The 15,557-nt window shown below is 44.9% G+C and overlaps 2 protein-coding genes across 6 annotated transcripts; both read right to left on the bottom strand.

The window, feature by feature from the left end:
• Window positions 1-19: 19 nt before the first annotated feature.
• On the bottom strand, window positions 20-5,574 carry wee1 (WEE1 G2 checkpoint kinase). The gene is made up of 10 exons (XM_027017981.2): window positions 4,622-5,574; window positions 3,953-4,155; window positions 3,622-3,688; window positions 3,202-3,374; window positions 2,753-3,021; window positions 2,368-2,460; window positions 2,191-2,276; window positions 1,928-2,098; window positions 1,662-1,807; window positions 20-1,275 (listed from the first exon to the last, which is right to left on the bottom strand). The coding sequence occupies exons 1-10, from the start codon at window positions 5,102-5,104 to the stop codon at window positions 1,119-1,121; spliced, it is 1,848 nt and encodes a 615-aa protein (XP_026873782.2). The 5' UTR covers window positions 5,105-5,574; the 3' UTR covers window positions 20-1,118.
• Window positions 5,575-6,259: 685 nt separating this feature from the next.
• On the bottom strand, window positions 6,260-14,452 carry znf143b (zinc finger protein 143b). 5 transcript variants are annotated; one of them, XM_027018021.2, is made up of 17 exons: window positions 14,124-14,373; window positions 13,430-13,471; window positions 13,144-13,259; window positions 12,964-13,056; window positions 12,502-12,597; window positions 12,282-12,362; window positions 11,986-12,170; window positions 11,792-11,860; window positions 11,564-11,680; window positions 11,352-11,427; window positions 11,128-11,253; window positions 10,821-11,000; window positions 10,101-10,328; window positions 9,686-9,822; window positions 9,384-9,539; window positions 9,109-9,249; window positions 6,260-6,667 (listed from the first exon to the last, which is right to left on the bottom strand). In XM_027018021.2, the coding sequence occupies exons 3-17, from the start codon at window positions 13,250-13,252 to the stop codon at window positions 6,584-6,586; spliced, it is 1,878 nt and encodes a 625-aa protein (XP_026873822.2). In that variant the 5' UTR covers window positions 13,253-13,259; window positions 13,430-13,471; window positions 14,124-14,373; the 3' UTR covers window positions 6,260-6,583. The 5 variants fall into 5 exon arrangements, with proteins under 5 accessions (XP_026873822.2, XP_026873821.2, XP_026873819.2 ...); XM_027018020.2 differs by lacking the exons at window positions 13,430-13,471; window positions 14,124-14,373 and adding an exon at window positions 14,380-14,452; XM_027018018.2 differs by having other exon boundaries at window positions 13,430-14,373.
• Between the last annotated feature and the right edge of the window lie 1,105 nt (window positions 14,453-15,557).

Raw genomic sequence — 15,557 nt, 5'->3', positions numbered from 1 at the left:
CAATCTGATGTAACTGGAATTTATTAAAATAACATATTTACAAGAAAAACAAGAGCGTGTTGGATAGCTGTAGAGTGAGAACAAACAGTACCCGAGAAACTGCAGTAGTAGCAACTGAAACACACATTACTTGTTAACGGAAAAGGATTCAAAGAACAAACAGCGATTGTTTTAATGCTACAAACAGGCCTGGAGACCTAAGAGTCAGATGCATTTATGGCATTTAAGTCTTTCTGCTTCCAGTTTAAGCAATAGTTAACGCTTTGGGGTGGTCCGATGAATGTAGATGAATTTGCCCAGTAGTTGTTTTTTTCTTCCTAATCACGTGTTTAGATAATCACCCCAATTCTTGTCCTCGTGCTTTGGACTACGCGGAAAAAAAATATGTATAACTGCGATTGCTGTAGGAGACTTGATCGTCGTTTCTTGGGGGGTTCGGGTGTCAATAATTGGATATCAAAAAACGATAGATGATTCTAACCAATGTAAACGTTTAGGACAAAATCTTCCAACCACAAATGGAAAGAGACGAACACGAATAGCAGCAGGCGTTCTGGCAAGCTCCTCATTGCCTCCAAAGTGCTCAATTTAATGGCAATCAACGCATACGCCCCAACCTTCATCAGTCAACATCAGGCATTTTTCACAGGCAGTAAGGTGCACAAGTCTTAGGTCTGGAACATCTGGAAACTAGGGCTTTCAGCCACCACCAGTCCCTCAACTACAAGCAATGGTCAGAAACATTAGAAGTGCAGGGAGACTGGGCAGCCCTCGCCCTGCAGAACTCATAGAGGCAAAGGAAAACGACCTGGGATGTGGTACGGACGTTGACTACCGTAGGAAATTACTACATACTGAAACATCCACAAATCTAAAACGGACAAGGGAAACCTGCAAAGGGTCATCTGAGCATGCAAAGAAAATCATCTAAGCCCATGTTTGTACAAACAGGTAGACGCATTCCCCTCCTAGTTTCTGTAAGAAAGAAAGGAGAAAAAAAAAAAGAAAAAAAAAAACACAAACCAGCATAAGCAGTCAAAGTTTTGTGTCTATGGAATCCATGATAGAGCACCACTGTTGGTTCTGCAGAGGAAATTCAGTTCAGGTTCAGTTCGGGTTCAGTATATGGTGAGGCTGAGAGAACGATTCATCTTTTTCCCAATGAGCCGTGAGCTTCTGGAGCCAGACTGCACTATTGAGCGGGTCAGAACCCTGTCTGTTGAGAGAACTCGCTCTTCTGCTGCTGCTTTGGCCATCTGAGCCTTTTTGAGCTCCCTGAGACAAAACAAACAAATGTTAGTTTATTGAGGCCATCCCACCTTTTATACATTTCTCCTCCACTAAGTCTCAACTCTCAACACATCTGCCCCCTATAAAAACTTCCCAGCTAAAAAGATACTATATAATACTAAATAAAAGTGAATAAGTTACCTCTCCTGTTTTACAGGTGTTAAATATTTTACAAAAAGCAACAACACAATATCATGGCATGACCTCATACATGTTAACACAGTGAGGCCTACATAATACACCAAAGGTTCAGAAGGAAACTGGAACAGGGGAGGAAAAAAAACCAAAACATTGGATGTCCAAGTGCTGAAAGCAGAGCCAGCCATCTGATCTAACAGCACTTCAGCACCACTCTGCAGTAAGTCTCTTACTTCTGGAGGAGGGCATTCTTGAATCTCTCTGCGTTGAGTTCCACACGCAGCTGATCAGCACTCATTCTAGACGCGGTCAGCAGGACAGAGTGCTTGATGAGGTCAGAGGTTGAAGGTCTCCGTGTGGGGTCTGGATGGATCATAAGCTGGGGGTGGGAAGTAGGTGAGCAACATTATCACTTTTTATAACAAAAGGTCTGGTTAGACAAAGTCTTATACTCTACAACACTGTCCACTTCTGCAGAGATGTAGTGAAAATTTTGTACCTTGAGCAAGCTTAAGAACTCCTTCGAGAGCACTTGTGGGATATGGGGCAGTATTCCCTCTCGGATTTTGTGCCATTTTTCCCCGTTGCTAGGCAGGGGCTCAGCTCCAGAGGCACTGACCACGGTCAGGGCCAGAGCAAATATATCTGCCTTAGTCAGGTTACTATAGTCCTGCAAGGACAAACAAGAGTCAGCAAGCAGGACAGTGATGGCATTATCAGCATTAACTGCACCAACACACATGGCTTCATGCTTCCTTTTACCTCCTGGAGAACTTCCTTAGCCAGGTATCTGCTGTCACCCTCTTCAACTTGGGGATTGGTCACCCTGGTCACATGACCTAGGTCACCTGAAAGGGGAGAGAGGTAGTTCAGGATGGTGATGTTTTTATGCAACAGAGCCGCTCATTGCTCCTCGAGTGTGCATACAGTCGCTTTTACCTATTTTGTAAATCACGCTAGTGCTCGGTCCGTCCTCTTCATCTTCAAACTCCTCAACACTCACTGCAGGTTTCCGTGAAATGAATATGTTACCTGGTGAGAGAAAGGGAGAGAAAAATTGAACACTGGAGAATTTTTTTTAAACCAACAGCAGCAAGTATACTATACTGTACTAGTATAAGTGTACTATACTAAATTTCACATCATTCATCTCGACAAGATTCGGCTCAATTTAATTTATAGAACAGTTTAATCACTTGTCTCAGCACAACTTTACAGGAATCCTGGTCAACACCCTTAATGAGCAAGCCAAAGACCCGTGAGAGTGTATCAAATTGGAGGCAAAGGACTGTGGGTAAGAGCGACGGGCACAAGAGCCACTCACTGGGCTTAATGTCCATATGCACCAGAGCTGTGGAGTGAATGTACTTCAGTCCTCTGGACACCTGCAGAAGCAGGTCCTTCAGCTCCAGCTCGGACAGGAAGTGCATGTGTCTGTAGTTCTCCGCGATGACGTCTGACAGGGTGCCGCCATCGCAGTACTCGTTCTGGATCAGCATGTGGTCATCCTCAGCCCACGCAGAGTAATACCTCACCACGTGGGGGTGCTGTCCGAGGACCGCGTGTGCGTAGACCTCACGAAGTGCATTCTGCCTGTAGATGCAGAATTCGAGAATTCGGTCAGCCATACACACTGCAGTATAATTAACCTACAACAATCACACGGCTCTGTACAGTGTCTCAGAAACATAAAATGTGAATGAATGGCCCATGTCCCTGGGTCTTGCTCCCACATCACATTTATGGTGAAAAAATAAGACTGTTGTCACTTACTCATCCACAGAGCCTGCCAGTGGCTTCTTGGAGCGCTTGATGGCGTATATGCATCCATCTAATCTTTTAACACATTTGAACACAGCACCAAACTGGCCCGAACCAATCTTCTCCAGCTCATGAAACTCCGATGCATATCGTGACGTCATGTTACTCTCCATCATAGTAATTCTCTGAGAATGACAAGTTTTCAGTTGAGATTGGAATAACAAATTAGTCCATGTTATCTGGTCTGATGCATTCCTTGACATACATTTATACAGTTCACAATAAAAGTATCTAAAGTTCAAAGTATCAAACGTTAATTTTCCACTGAAAATTAAGCATATGTTAAAGGGGGTTACACAGCAAATAAATCAAAAATAATCTAACAAAAACAATTTAACAAGCTAACTAACATGAAAGACACAAAATGTCAACCTTTGAGGGTGGAATAATGTCCTCTTCAGTCTCTGCATCACTGGCTTCCATGTCCTCTCCACAGGAGCTGTGACACCAGACAGTAAAAAAAAAAGGCATAATTTCACCACCAACACTAAAGCATTACAGAGGACTAAGCACATGAAGCCCGATTCCCTGTCAGCCTGATGTAGGACTAGCACTGGCACCAAACGTATTTAACTAACCTTAGCTCAACATTTTTGTCAAAAATTCTATGCAAAAGAAAAACATTCTGTAGCAAAACTTACCCTAACATTTTCAACCAAAAACACATCAGCGCATGAATGAACTCTGAGATTTAAAGACTTACTCGTTCCAGTGAGAGCGCTTCCTGTTGTTCCTCTGCTGTGTTGACTGGATGATGATGGAGTCAGGCGTGAAGGGGTTAATGTTGACCAGAGGGGTTTGGGGTCGCCTCCCCTCCAGACCGGCCTTGCGCTTGCAATCCACATTCTTGAAGAGAGCTACTCGTCTATTTGTAGATCCTGAAGTCCTCGCTCTGGAGAGCAAGCTCTGCAAATTAAACACAATACATGATTACTGTGAACATTATTATTCGTCCCTCCTTACAACACGCAGAAACGACTCGTCTTACATTATTTTTAAATGGGAGGATTCATTGTGTTTTCAAGCCATTGCGCAACTGCACGGTTATCTGAGCGACTGGATTACGGGACCGTAAATTTATCCTACCTGGAGGAAAACAACTAGACTCACGTAGCACTGAAGAAACGTAATTGCAAGTTATCCCACTTGACCTCACTGCATCTTTACATTTTCCAGCGATTAAATACATCAGCACAGAATAATGCTAGACAACATGCAGAAATGTAAATGCACATCTCGCGTTCGTCCAACCGTTTTCTTGGAAAGTATCTAGCTAGCTAATTTAGGAATATCTGCATGTACTAGAGACATTGACGCATTATGCTCAACTCCTGTATGCAGACCAAGCAAGAAAGTGAATTTTCGCACCAACCTTCGGGGTGTGGGGAGTATCAAAGAGACGGAGCTTCCTGAAGGTTTTGTGGGGTGGCGTGTCCGGACAGTCCGGAACGGGAGAGCTCGAGCCCTCCGTGTCATCGTGCGCGCACATCCTCTCCGGTGAACTGTCGTACGCGCGGGGGCTTTTCCGTGGCGACGGCGCGTTCTTCGGGTGTTTCTCTGTCTGCAGGTGAGACGGCGAGCCGAATCCCTCTTCGTCCCAGGACTCTGCGTCCTCCTCGTCGTCGTCGTCCCGTGTTCGGTCCAGAGGGCTGCTGTGCGCCTCTCCCCGCCTCGCGCTACCGCGACGCGGGCGCACGGGCGAATCTAGCTCCGTAAAACCGGACTCAGCCCCGGTGCTGTTGTTGACGTCCTCGATGCTGTCCTCCTCGCCGTCACTGGTGGAAAACTGCAACTTCTGGCGGACGGGTCGGAGGTTTGGAGAAAACTCGGCATGCTGTCGACAGACGAAACTCATTTTTTTTCGAAAATAACGAACCGTTAGCGTCAGCTCGCGAGCTAGCCCCTTGGCTAGCTTGAAAGCTAAACACAAAACGTTCTTTGAAGTTGTATATTAAGCCAGTCGAGTGTGTCTTTGTTGAGTGCCCACAACTCAGTCCCCGAGCAACTGTCAAATACATCCACAACCGAATTAGACCGAATTAGATCCGCCAGTCCTCGCCGAATGGTAAAGTAGCTCGCTAGCTAACCTAGCTAGCTAGGAAAATGGCTTCTTCCCTGCGTCCCTCAGGTCCCAGCCAGATCAGAAAATAAGATCAAACATCCACCAAAGCCAAAACGACGATGAATGCCACAGTCCAGACAAACAAGGCTCCTTGAAGTTTTAAAATATATATATATATATATGCCGATTAAGACGATTTTGTTTACAAAAGTGGTTTGAATGAAGAGCTACTCCTCCCACTTACAACAAGCGTGGTCATAAGCTTCCCGCGACCGTTAGTCACGTGACTCGATTTCCACCAATGAAGGGACGTTTTGGCGTTTGAAAGATGGGCGGTGCCAAAACTTAAGACGCTTTTGTAATCATGCCGACGGTCTCAGGTCTCCACTGGCGCGCACGAAACTCCTTCGCTTCTACTCTCGATTGAACAGGAGCGATTTATCATGGTAATGATTATGGTAATTGTCATGTTAATTATGGTAATTTGTCTTTCGTTGACGTGGGTTCCTACTTGTACATTCATTTAGTTGAGACAGGTTTTGGGGAAAACAGATATTTGATTACTGTACAGTGATAATTAGATGATGCAGCATATTTTTGAGCTGAGTTTGAGCAGGTTTAGATTGCAGTAACATTATTCGGATAGCACGCATTTACTGATAATCAGTTATTTTATACACTTCCTTTGTGAAAATGTAGCTATATTAATCTTATGCGGCATACTTGGTTATTTTCAGGGTCATTGTAGTCACGTAGTCGTAGCCACGTGGTCTTGTTTCGACGAGCAAGTCTCCGCCCATAACAAAACAAAGGTATGCTAGCTAGGAGGCTAACCAGCCAGCAACGTCCTGCTACATAAAGAACAGAACTAAACACTGCAATCATTACATCATAGCTTATGATGATACATTCATTTGGCGTCTTTTGTTAAGTATCACGGCCTTCGTATGAGTTAGAGTTTATCATGTTTTATTTTCAGTCAGAAGCCCAAATCTAACTTTCTCAAAATGAAATAATACTCGTTTGTTAATCTCATAAGTTCCTAAAAAGTCATGTATTCAATAGAGGAATCAAATAAATATTTACAGCAAAAAATTCCAGTTTCAAAACATTGCTATGTACATAAATGCACACAAAAATATCTTCAATCCTTTTGAAACAGAGCATTCATGATAGCAATACAAACTTATTTGTACATTTGACACTTGTTCACTGTAGTCAGTCTCTCTCTCTCTCTCACACACACACACACACACAATTGAATGTCATGCTTTAATCATCCAGGCCTGGGTTTTCTCCTTGTTGTATTCGTGATGCAATTCTGATGGCCTCTTCCAGTGAAGGCTGATCACTAAGCTACAAAAGCAAAAGAGATTCCTTCAAGCATTCACACCCAATCAGAATACTGTAAAATGTCCTATTTACCAATAGCATGTTTTGTTCCATTGACTATATTGTGTTTTTTAATAATTGAAGTAAATCTGTCTCATTCAACAATACAAAATGTGGTAGATTTGTGTATGTGTATAAATCCAACCCCCTGCACATTTTCATTACTAAATACAGTACTAAATAAAGAGTGAATCAACTGAATGTCTACACTCACTGAGCAACTTTTTTTTTCTGGTGCATTACAGCAGTGAAGCTCGTATCTAGATTATACCTTTTCAGATCATATCTAGATTATATCTCATCAGATCATATCTAGTTCACACCATGTCTGAAATTAGGCACTTCAGCTCCGAGTTCACTTCATTCTGTCCAATTCCAACTTAGCTACCCCATCCCTCAGTCTTTATACCAGACAGTCACTGCTCAAAGGTTTATGGACTTTTCCTCAGGTGTCAGTCAGTAGCCAAAATCTCTAATCGGCAGTATCCAATAGAACAGTGTTAAGATCATCACCGGTTGAATTAGCCCATTACTGCTCCATCGGCAGAGAAGTCTGAGAAGATACAACTGGTACATTTTCTGTGGTTTAATAAAAATATGCAACACAGTGAATCAAAAGTTGCTTGGGCAAGTTTAACTATTCAGCCCATACTGTGAGAGTAGCCCCAGCTGGAAACAGACTAATACAAAACAGCTTGCAATAGTTAAACCTAATTCCCTCACACCTTTAAACCATAAACCCCACTCTGTTTGCTCCTGAAGACAAAGGATCTCAGCTCTTAGCATGTGGATAGAGAGGGATAATCCATTAGCCCCTCCCCAACAAATATCCGAGTTGTTTATTTGCACTTAGAGAAGATTACATGGACATGGCAAATACACTATTTTTCACTGAACTCCGCCCCTGTATGTGTGTGTGGAGGAGACAGACACATACCTGCACAGCTATATATACTGTGTGTGTGTGTGTGTGTGTGAGTGACAGATACCTGCACAGCTGTGTGTGTGTGTGTGAGTGACAGATACCTGCACAGCTGTGTGTGTGTGTGAGTGACAGATATCTGCACAGCTGTGTGTGTGTGTGTGTGTGTGTGACCGATACCTGCACAGCTGTGTGTGTGTGTGAGTGACAGATACCTGCACAGCTGTGTGTATGTGTGAGTGACCGATACCTGCACAGCTCTGTGTGTGCACAGCTGTGTGTGTGTGTGAGACAGATACCTGCACAGCTGTGTGTGTGTGTGAGACAGATACCTGCACAGCTGTGTGTGTGTGTGAGACAGATACCTGCACAGCTGTGTGTGTGTGTGAGACAGATACCTGCACAGCTGTGTGTGTGTGTGAGACAGATACCTGCACAGCTGTGTGTGTGTGTGAGACAGATACCTGCACAGCTGTGTGTGTGTGTGAGACAGATACCTGCACAGCTGTGTGTGTGTGTGAGACAGATACCTGCACAGCTGTGTGTGTGTGTGAGACAGATACCTGCACAGCTGTGTGTGTGTGTGAGACAGATACCTGCACAGCTGTGTGTGTGTGTGAGACAGATACCTGCACAGCTGTGTGTGTGTGTGAGACAGATACCTGCACAGCTGTGTGTGTGTGTGAGACAGATACCTGCACAGCTGTGTGTGTGTGTGTGAGACAGATACCTGCACAGCTGTGTGTGTGTGTGTGTGAGACAGATACCTGCACAGCTGTGTGTGTGTGTGTGTGAGACAGATACCTGCACAGCTGTGTGTGTGTGTGTGTGTGAGACAGATACCTGCACAGCTGTGTGTGTGTGTGTGTGTGTGTGAGACAGATACCTGCACAGCTGTGTGTGTGTGTGTGTGTGAGACAGATACCTGCACAGCTGTGTGTGTGTGTGTGTGTGAGACAGATACCTGCACAGCTGTGTGTGTGTGTGTGTGTGTGTGTGTGTGCGTGACAGATACCTGCACAGCTGTGTGTGTGTGTGTGTGTGTGTGTGTGCGTGCGACAGATACCTGCACAGCTGTGTGTGTGTGTGTGTGTGTGTGTGTGCGTGACAGATACCTGCACAGCTGTGTGTGTGTGTGACAGATACATGCACAGCTGTGTGTGTGTCAGATACCTGCACAGCTGTGTGTGTGTGTGCGTGACAGATACCTGCACAGCTGTGTGTGTGTGTGTGTGTGTGTGTGTGTGACAGATACCTGCACAGCTGTGTGTGTGTGTGTGTGACAGATACCTGCACAGCTGTGTGTGTGTGTGTGTGACAGATACCTGCACAGCTGTGTGTGTGTGTGTGACAGATACCTGCACAGCTGTGTGTGTGTGTGTGTGACAGATACCTGCACAGCTGTGTGTGTGTGTGTGTGTGTGTGTGTGTGTGTGTGAGACAGATACTTGCACAGCTGTGTGTGTGTGTGCGTGACAGATACCTGCACAGCTATGTGTGTGCCATTGGCGGTAGCCAACAATGTGACTGGATGAGAACTGGCAGTCTGCTGCTGAACTTCTTCCTGTAGCAGCTCGCCGTCCTCCGTCTGGAACACGGACAGGTCTGGCGTCACAATGGCCACCTGTGAGACACACCACAGAGGCATCGATGCACACACAACCCCAAAAGTACACAGCACTGGTAATCAAAGGGCTCATCTCAGTCCAACTAACGTGAACAGAAAAGGAGGTCATCTCGTTGAACGCAAGCCGTTACCTGTCCTTCTGTGCCATCTGCTGAAACCATGGTGACAGAATGAGCCTCTCCTGTGGAAAGCATCGCTTCATGTGCTGGGATAGTTATAGTGGTTCCCTCTTGTGTTACCATGGTTATCGTGCCACTCATCGCTTGCACGTCGGCTTGAGAGAGCACCTGAAAGGACACAGTCTCCATAACAGCTGCCCACATTTTCCAAACAAAACCTAAAAATGCTATTATTCAGTCGTTAATACAAGAACCATACAGAAGCTGTACAAATCACACGGCGGCCTTCTGGCATTGCAGTGAGCAGCACTGACTTGTTCTGTGCCATCCTGAGAGATGAGGGCTACATGTTGCTGACTCATGATCTCCGATCCCACTGAAACCTGCTCTGATCCACTGTCCTCTCCTACCACAGCTGGGGTCAGCGTTAATGCAGGGTCATCAATGGCCTCTGATCAAGACATTTAGACACACACACACACGTCCATGTATGCACACGCACATTCTTTACAATGTTATCTAATAACATTAAATACAAAATCTAACATGTGGAATTAAACTGGGACTCCCTTTGCCCTTATTTTATTTCCACTTGCACACACACATACAACCATGCATACCTTTCACACTGCACCATTTCTGTATGACCTGATCTAGGCCAGCTCACAATGTCTTTACGACTCAGAGCTTCAAAGGCCCTGTGGGGTTTCATTCCCGGTGAGCACTGACCTATCGGGGGCTCAAAGTAGGCCTCCTGCTCTTCCTCGATGGGCTCCGTGTCGTTGTGGGCCGTGCGCTTGTGCATGGCTAAAGTGGAGATCTGCTTGTAGGTTTTCCCACAGTGGTTGCAGTTGTAGGGCTTGCAGGGTGTGTGCACTACATGGTGCTTGTAGAGGCTGGAGTACTCGGTGAAGCGTTTGTCACAGCCAGGCACGGTGCAGACGTACGGCTTTTCCCCTGAACCAGGAAAACACAAGAGTGCTCACAGGTGCTTACACAAGGCTGTGACTTTTTTCTAAAACAAAACAGTGTTTACATCTTCGGCCATCAAGGCACACATGACTGACTTTTTAACCGCTATGCAACATTTCTGCGTTTATTAAACAATATAAGAAAAAGTATGCACCTGTGTGAATCCTCATGTGGTTTTTATAATGTATTTATTAAGTACCTTTGTGAATCCTCGTGTGGTTTTTATAGTGTATTTATTAAGTACATGTGTGAATCCTCATGTGGTTTTTATAGTGTATTTAAGTACCTGAGTGAATCTTATATGGTTTTTATAGTGTGTTTATTAAGACAATAAGAGGAAAATGTACATACCTGTGTGAATCCTCATGTGGTTTTTATAGTGTATTTAAGTACCTGTGTGAATCCTCATGTGATTTTTATAGTGTGTTTATGTACCTGTGTGAATCCTCATGTGGTTTTTATAGTGTATTTATGTACCTGTGTGAATCCTCATGTGGTTTTTATAGTTGGTGGCACTGGCAAAAGCTCGTCCGCAGTTGGGTTCAGAGCAGTAGTATGGCCGCTCGCCAGTATGCGTTCGAATGTGAACCTTTCGAATGTTAGAAGTGGTGAAAGATCTTCCACACCCTTCAAATGGGCATTTGAAAGGCTTTTCCCCTAGAAACCAAACCATAAAAACACAGGAAGCTTTGACTGCTGACACTCTGTTGCATCACAGCCGCTGCTATTAGTGCCAAGAGTTCTACGTGAGAGCTCAGAACATGGTGCAGTAGCGGTAACAGACCTGTGTGTGTTCGTGTGTGTTTCTGCAGGTCCCCAGATGTCTTGAATGACTTAAGGCAGTTGATCTCCTGACAGCGGTACGGTTTTTCTCCAGTGTGTGTGCGAACATGACTTTTGAGGCCGTATCCTAAGGGGTAAGCACATCTTCAGTGAGTAATGATGCAGAATTTTAAAGTATGTAATAAAAATGATTATATTAATGTAGATTTGTATGTTAAATTGTACCTGTGGCAAACTTTTTCCCACAGCCCAGATGTTCACATATATAAGGTTTATCCCCAGTGTGCGATCTCTCGTGTACCTTTTAAACCAATTAAAAAGGTAAGTGTTACGTATTTGAGGTAATGTACTGGCAAAACTGTTAGGATAAAAAAGTTCACGGATTCTATAGGTGTACTTATTTGTGTCAGCAAGGACACACTGCGATAGAGGTATACCTTTAAATGGTGTGCTGTGGTGTAGAGCTTTCCACAGCCTTCATGATCACAGCGGAAGGTCTTCTCCCCGATGTGCTGTATTTTGGGTGATCTGCTCTCATGGCTTTGGAGAACAATCTGCAAACACAGGGCACGCCATTCACACTCCAAACGTAAACAAACACGAACGTGATCAATAAACACAGCAGAGAGGGAACAGCGTTGATCACGAGTGAAGAGTGACGGCACCTGCATATGCACGCTGCCATCGGCGTCACCTCGACCAAGCAGTCCTGTGCCACATTCCGTAGCCTCCATCTGGAAAAGCACATGTTTATTAAGAGACCGGGCTTCTAAACACAGACAGCTCCATCCGTGACACAGGTTTAACTGCATGTGATCACAGTGTGCTACGAGCACACGCAGGGTAAGTACTGTGTTACCTTAGCCGAGTATTGCTCCAGTACACTGATGGTCTCGGAGTCAATGGTGCCCTCTGTCTGCAGGTCTGCCATGGTACCATCAGCCTGGATCGCTAGGATGGTGCTGGACTGAGGCACATGCTGGATATAAGCAGTGGTCCCGTCCTCCAGCTGAACAGCCTGTAACCCAGCCTGATCATATGTGTCTGAAATAGGAAATATACACCCATATATAGTTACTATACACTGTTACTCACTAGTGTAAAAAGAGGCGCGTATGCTGTTACACAAACCAGTACGTATGGTAAAAGTCATACCTTTGCATGCATGAATGTAGGCGGTTGTTCCATCTTCTAGTTGCACAGCTTGGCCGTCCTCAAGTTGGAGTCCTTCTCCAACTGAAAGTAAACAAGATATAATCTTCACACGTTTAAGTAGAAACATGCTGTACTGAGCACAGCGTAATGAGGTACAGTCACAGGTGAGGCTCGTTCGGGAAGCACCCCGGGGACACGGGTTTGGCCAGGCATGGAGTACCTGCTTTAGGCACCGGGACGTGTTGGACATACGCGGCAGAGCCGTCCTCCAGCTGGATCACTTGTCCTTCCATTATCTTGTTTTCTGAAAGTGAAACTGCAGAATTGAGGTGAGATCAACACCATAAATCAGTTACCAAATGTTTGTTCTCACAACTGTAGTAGTCACACATGCTTAATATTGTATCCTCACAGACGTATTGTGGAATACTGTTGGATTACTTGGCAATTCATCCACTGTCGATTTGTTTTAGGAGTTGGACTGTAAAGTGTAAGAATTTATTCCATTAACATATTAATGGTCTATCTATGTACCTTTGGCATTCTGTTACTGTATGCATGTACCTTTAGGGCATACTATTAATGCACTCATTTATGTTGTTATTAATGGCCTATGCATGTACCTTTAGGGCATTCTATTAATGCACTCATGTATATTGTTATTAATGGCCTATCCATGTACCTTTAGGGCTGTGTTGTATGTACGCTGTAGAACCATCCACCAGAGTCACTGCCTGCAAACTCACTGTATCCATAGCCTCAATGTGGTCACTGTCTGTAAGGTGAAGTATGTATAGTTACAGGCTTGAACAGAAGTGGCTGAAAGGAACAAATATCAAGAACCTAACAGGTGTTGCCTCACCCGCAACGGTCACGGCCTCTGTCAGACAAAGGGTGACCTGTTGGGGGTCACCATCAACACTCTGGAACTCCATGCTCTCGGTGTGTCTGTTCATCTGAGCCAAGAGCATGGTCTACCTGTAAACACCAACCAGCCAACAGTATATCACCCTCAGACATCCGCACATCTTAACATTGTAACAACAACAAAAATGTTTTTTAATCAGTGAACGCTGCATTACATCACAGGTAATATCCAGTCTGGCCAGTAAATTTTGTCTTTCCGCTCTAAAGAGACTGGGACTTACTCGCTTTATGAAATCCGCTGTATAATCGATTTGTCTTGCCTGCTGATATACAACACCGCATCATTTTTTTGTAGATTTTATTTCCATTTTTATATTTTGTTACACTACTAAAATGATTTCCGACAATGCCTCGAACCAGCAGAACAGCTGCAAAATCCACTAAACGCTGCTGTTTCATGGCTGTAATTACATTCCAGTGCGTCTTCCCTACATGCCAGACTACAGCTATGGCGCACCTTAATTTAGGCCCGCGCTGACACTCAAAGTGAAAACAGAAAGGAAATGTGTTTTATTATCTTTATTTTAGGAAATTTTAATAATCCACTGCCTTGAAAAGCAAGGGTAGGGGTTGAATAACTGGAGAGGGAACAGTAGTGTCACGGTCCTAGCCAACGAGCTAGCCCACATTAGCTACGCCGAACGTTGGCGACCCGAATGAACACATCCGTATAAATCCAAGCCCTGAATGCGTAAACTACGCTGGAGCTCAGAACAGATAGGAGAGTGAGCTGGGACTAAGCGCTTGCTACGCCGCTAACGTACTAGAACAGCCTCGGTTTAACTAACTCAGCTCATGTAATGCATGACAAACTATCCGGACGTGTTAGCAAATGCGCTACAATAACGTCCGGCGTTGCAGTCCGAGCTTACATAAAGCTGCCGTTGCGCAGCTCGTGTGTGGCAGTTCGGTTACCGAGAACGACGCAGCTCGCTTTCCCAGTTAATACCATTGAAAAGCTGAAGTTCACGCGGCTTAGCAAGTGCTGCGTTAACTGGGAGAAACTGGTTACAATGTTGCAATGATCGCGCCGCGTCCGGCAGCGTCTCGGGAGTGAAACAATGTTTCCGATACGTGTCCACTGCTTTATTGGAACAAGGCTTCCGCTCCGCGCTCCGTGCAGCGGCTGGAGAACCGAGGCCCACCGGCGAAAACACATTTATATACTAACCTCCCGAATTTCCAACAATCCCCTCCGTCGACCACCATGCACCAGGGCAGGAAACGCGCTGCGTACACTGCAGCCCCGGAACGTGAATAGGCGCGTAGTCCCCGGCAAAGGGCGGGCTCATCTCCCGGCTGCTCGCTTGATTGGCTCGAACGCGGAGATTGAACTTGTCCTCACGCGTTCAATCGTCCAAACGTCGTTCAGGGGTAAAACACGGGGAGGTATTCACGTTCAGGGGCACCATGATAACGCCATTCTGGTCTGTGGCTTGTATTGTTTTCCGATTAATGAACACGAATGCCATCTAGACACTCCGTTAGAATAGGCCTTATTTATGAGGGGACGCGGACGGCGAGCTATAAACATTCTTGTGTTTTTAGACTCGAACCACGTTGTTGGCGCTCACAGAAAAAGCAAAAGTTGCTGATGTTTCAGGAGTGTGTCCGCAGCCATTTTGAGTCGCGAGCCACTCTCGAGTAGCGAGGCTGTATGGGCAATGCAGTGCGCGTGGGGAAGTCCGGGATAGACCCGCTTAAGAGGAACAGATGCGCTAAACTCCCAGATGGCTCCCAGTCGCTGTAACAATAGCCTGTTCCAAATGTTAATGTAGACAATTATCTGTGATTTTGCAAAAATAAAATATGTCCATATCGCCTGTATGCCTGTTTCAAATAAATCAGAGACATATTCCCAAAACATCGCAAGTTCAAACTCAAGATATAAACTGATCTTCCAACATTCTTCCAATAACATTCCCTATATAATGCGTTATGTTTAGGACTATGCATAATAGAACTAAAGGGGGAAAGACGACAGCTTTATATGTACAGGATCTAGGAATAATATAACTTAAATAAGAAGAACATTTCATAGTGCTCTTATACAGACATGTGGCGTAGCCTACTTTAACACACACGCGCGCGCACACACGCACGCACATAAAAGCATGTCTGGGAACCATTAATAAAAACACCCATATACCTGTACATCAAAGAAAAAAGAACAAATGCCACAGTCCTTTCCGGTCTATGTCTGATAAACAATAAACATACAAATCTAATCAAGGAGAATAATAATAATAATATTTACTTTACCAGCCCACTGTCCTACCAATAGCAACCCTGGTTTACAACACCGTTTACAGAGAGTAAGAGATGACGACAGCTTGTGCTATCTGCCTT

Source organism: Electrophorus electricus, chromosome 4, assembly GCF_013358815.1.
Source record: "Electrophorus electricus isolate fEleEle1 chromosome 4, fEleEle1.pri, whole genome shotgun sequence".
NCBI lineage: Eukaryota > Metazoa > Chordata > Actinopteri > Gymnotiformes > Gymnotidae > Electrophorus > Electrophorus electricus.
This window is presented reverse-complemented; position numbering and strand designations above follow the sequence as displayed.